Source organism: Notothenia coriiceps, unplaced genomic scaffold, assembly GCF_000735185.1.
Source record: "Notothenia coriiceps isolate Sejong01 unplaced genomic scaffold, NC01 NC01_scaffold00037462, whole genome shotgun sequence".
Classification (NCBI taxonomy): domain Eukaryota; kingdom Metazoa; phylum Chordata; class Actinopteri; order Perciformes; family Nototheniidae; genus Notothenia; species Notothenia coriiceps.
This window is the reverse complement of record NW_011370163.1, coordinates 8,866-13,235: the sequence shown is the minus strand read 5'-3', so window position 1 is coordinate 13,235 and position 4,370 is coordinate 8,866. Positions and strand designations below refer to the sequence as shown.

The following is a 4,370-nucleotide window of genomic DNA, read 5'->3' as shown; positions in this document are numbered from 1 at the left end:
TGTAAATCGGTATGTAACCGTATAATAAACATAATATATTCTTTGCAAGCTCTTGTGGGGCCACATCAAATGAAGTCCCGGGCCTTGAGTTTGACACCCCTGCATTAGAGGCACCACCCAAAAAGATCACAGCCACCTAATCATCATAATCTATGATTTATTTTTATTTTTTTCAAGTTGCACAAATGCCAAAATTGTACAGACTTGTGACTCTTCAGTCAGATTTTAATTCGGGTAGAAATTCTTGGAACGTTATTGTAAGTTTATACAAAACATAAAGAATCAGATTAGAAGCTATACATTATTACAGCAAATGAATCACTTAATATACTTTTTGGGAACATCTCTAGTTTCAGAGTAGTGACGACTGATTGAACTATGATTTTCAGAACTGAAGCAAAATGATTTAAGCCTGTTCATCTCTGATTTACCGGACAATGAGGTAACCCGGTGACCTGCATTCACATCTGTACCTTCTCTATTTCCAGCCCTGCTCTCCTCACCTACTAACTCCACACTGACTAGGCCATGTATATGTTGAGACTGCACATGGCAATGTTTCAATGCACAGTTTGACACAAACATCCTTAAGATTAGGGATGCTCCGATCGATCGACCGCCGATCGATATCGTCCGATATTCACTCTCCACCGATCGATCGGTGCTCTCTAAAAATGCCGATCGCATGACGTAAAATACATAAAACTTTTCTCTGCGCGGCAAAACAAGCTCGCCAAAATGGCTTCACCGGTCTGGCAGTATTTTAAGGTGTCCGAAAAAGACAATAAAATAGCGGTGTGTTTGTGAAGCAGAAATCCTGCAGCTCCGCCCGCTGTGACGGACCGCTGAGCGGAGCAAGACACACACTAAGAGTTAGACCTTACACACTTAGCTATTTTTATGTATAATTTATTTTTGTATTTGTTATTCAGTTGAATTATTCGTTCAGGGTAATCAGCAGTTAAAAACATACTGTTGAAATTATTATTTTTATTTGTTTTAAAGTTCAATAAATGGATGTTTTCAAAGTTAATGAATAATCGTATTTAATAATCGTGATATCAATTATTGACCAAAATAATCGTGATTATGATTTTTGCCATAATCGCACAGCCCTAGGCCCCGCCCACTCGATTGGATCGGTATCGGCCGATACTGATTCCAGCGATCGGCCCCAAAATTGGCGATCAGAGCATCCCTACTTAAAATGGATGGCCTGTTTAAATTGTGCAGAAGTTGAAACCGAAGACAACATCTTTACAGTCATGTCTCATATCCTCTCAGCTGACCCCTGTGTCTTTGCTTTGTGTTGCAGAGCTGCTGCAGATTGCCGGCATCAGTCCTCATGGAAACGCTCTCGGGGCGTCCATGCAGCAGCAGGCCAGCCAGCAGGCGCCTCAGGAGAAGAGAGGCGGGGAGGTGCTGGACTCCACACACACCGACATCAAACTGGAGAAGAGCAACATCATACTTCTAGGTCCCACTGGCTCAGGTCAGTGTCCACTATATCCTACATGATATTGTTTCATATCAGTTTGATAACAATCCCCAACCAAACCAGACAGCCGGAAGATCTTCATATTCTTATTGTGTAAAACATCTGGTCCATTTTTTCATCAAAGTATGGTTCATTTTGTGGAATGAAAAAGTACATTTAATGGATTTCACCGTGTATTTAAAAAGCATTATTTTGGAAAAGAATCACCGCTCTTAGGAACTGTTGTTATAATTAATACTGTAAATGCAGCACTAAGGTATGCTTCATCATTAGTTTTAAACACTTTCATATTCAGTGTACCTCTTAACATAAGTGTGTTTCAAAAATAGTTTGTACTAATGTTTGTTCTGTGTTTTTTTCCCCAGGAAAGACATTGTTGGCGCAGACCCTGGCACGTTGTCTGGATGTTCCTTTTGCCATATGCGATTGCACCACACTAACTCAAGCTGGATACGTGGGAGAGGACATCGAGTCAGTTATTGCCAAACTGCTGCAAGATGCCAACTATTCAGTGGAGAAAGCACAGCAAGGTGACTTTAGAATAACATGCATTCAAAGGTGGACAAATCTCCTCTGATAGGACACATGTCATATGGGCATTCTGAATCGGCACACACACAGTACTCCATATTCAAATCTAAAGGCATGTGCAGTTGGTTTTGTTAGCCGTGTTAAAAAGAGAAAGTTAGCAGGAAACCAAAACAGTGCAGATGTTTATACAAGGCGAAAGAGTCTCGTCAATATAAACATGACACTGGGACCTCTGTCCTCCATTAGCCGTCATACAGTTTAAAACAGAACCACCTTTGTTTTCATTGCACTCTCTCATATATATATATACACGGATCTTTTAACAGCTTATAAATGTTAAATTGTTACAGATTCAAGTCTATAAAGCAATGCCATAACAATCTTGTTAAATCTAAACTCTGGGAGACTTAAGCCTTGTTCAAATAATGTTTACTTCTACAGCAGTAACTGCATTATTCCTCCAAACTGTTTCATTGTGCATATTTAGGTCACAATGTCAATTCCTTACAGGGGTATTGTATAAGTGGCTTGAACTGATCGTAAGTGCTAGCATGGAGAGGAAGGAATCAAAACAAAACACTTGGATGAACAAAAATAAACATCAGTTTCATTTTTACAAGGGTTTCTCCCCGCAGCTGTGACTCACCCGTGTCAAAAATGAAACTGATATTGACTTCCTTTACTTTGCAGTGGTTGGATCATTTGGACCTTTTTAGCATGATTGAAAGTGCCTCATGTTATGTGATATTACTAATATGACGTTGAGAGTGTTTAAGTGTCTGCAGACAGTGGAGTTAAGACTGGGGCTGTCGTCATGCAGTGGCTCGATGTGAAACTAATGCTGTGTTTCATGTGCAGGTATTGTGTTTCTGGATGAGGTGGATAAGATTGGCAGTGTGCCTGGAATCCATCAGCTGAGAGATGTAGGAGGAGAGGGAGTCCAGCAGGTATTCAAGTATTCAACCCGATTTAACGCATTCCTTTATAGACACAGTTTTGATTTATAAATACGGCAGCACTTTGGATTTATTTACTGTTACGAGTATCCTGATGCTTTGTTGTTAAATATCCTGATGCTTTGTTGTTAAATATTGATGGTTGTTTTCTTTTCCTCTCTCCCAGGGGTTGCTCAAACTGTTGGAGGGCACCATCGTCAATGTTCCTGAGAAGAACTCCAGGAAGCTGAGAGGAGAGACGGTGCAGGTCGACACAACGAACATCCTGTTTGTGGCATCCGGTGCTTTCAACGGACTCGACAGAATCATCAGCAGAAGAAAGAATGAAAAGGTATGTTTTTAATATGACTTATTTGTGTCCTCAGATAGTCAGCTCACATAGCTCACTCTTAACGTGTTCCTCTTGTTTCATTACTCCCCAGTATTTGGGTTTTGGAACTCCCTCCAACATGGGGCAGGGCCGCCGTGCAGCGGCCGCCGCAGACCAGGCCAACACCAGCGGAGAGACGGACACCCTGCTGGAGATCGAGGAGAAGGACCGGCTGCTGAAGGTCGTGGAGGCCAGAGACCTGATCGATTTCGGGATGATCCCAGAGTTTGTGGGGCGTCTTCCTGTGGTCGTCCCTCTGCACAGCCTGGACCAAGAGACGCTAGTCCGAATCCTGACGGAGCCACGCAACGCTGTGGTGCCCCAGTACCAGGCTCTGTTCAGCATGGACAAAGTAAGGGTTGCCTTACAGTGGCTGCTACAGTACTGTGTTGAAGGGAGCGTTGAGACAATAAGACCCCATCATTTTTAGGAAATGTTAATCCTAAACTTTGAGTTGCCTCGTGTTGGAGATATCAGCCGTAGAAATGTCTGCCTTCTTTAAAATGTAATGAAACTAAATAAGCTTGTTGTAACAAAGCGACCGCTAAGGGGTGAGCACAAGCCTCTGTCCATAAGTACAGGCTCCCTTCTGCATGGGGATACATTTGCAAGTTGCTGTGGATTATCCGGAGTAATGTCCAATATTTCTAACACTGATTAACCCCCGCCAAAACAATCTATATATATTTTGTAATCTATTTGACTTTTCTTTTAAAGCTGTATTCAGACAGGCAGCAGCACTATGTTAAGCAAACACAGCCCCCTCATTTATTTGAATGAGACCACTGCATTTGCTTAGTGAGGATGCCATTGAGTGGGTTTTTCCACTGAGCTGATGTCACAACACAAAGCAGGGTCATGTAGTGAAAAACCTGCGAGTACACATTCCTGGTAGATTCCTTCTCACTGAGAGTTCCTTCTCACTGGTGGCTGACAGGAAGCTCGCTTTTCTTGTGTCAGATCTGCATCAAAAAGAGTGCAGGGATGTAACTCTCAGGGGTCTATTTGTTTAACT

The 4,370-nt window shown here is 42.2% G+C and overlaps 1 protein-coding gene across 1 annotated transcript; it reads left to right on the top strand.

Annotated features, from left to right (window-relative positions):
- Window positions 1-1,233: 1,233 nt before the first annotated feature.
- LOC104967550 (ATP-dependent Clp protease ATP-binding subunit clpX-like, mitochondrial) lies at window positions 1,234-3,800 on the top strand (the record flags this gene model as incomplete). Its single annotated transcript, XM_010797038.1, has 5 exons — window positions 1,234-1,492; window positions 1,864-2,028; window positions 2,888-2,976; window positions 3,152-3,316; window positions 3,408-3,800. Coding segments are annotated over 5 exons (1,056 nt in total), but the record flags the coding sequence as incomplete, so codon positions are not given.
- Window positions 3,801-4,370: the final 570 nt, after the last annotated feature.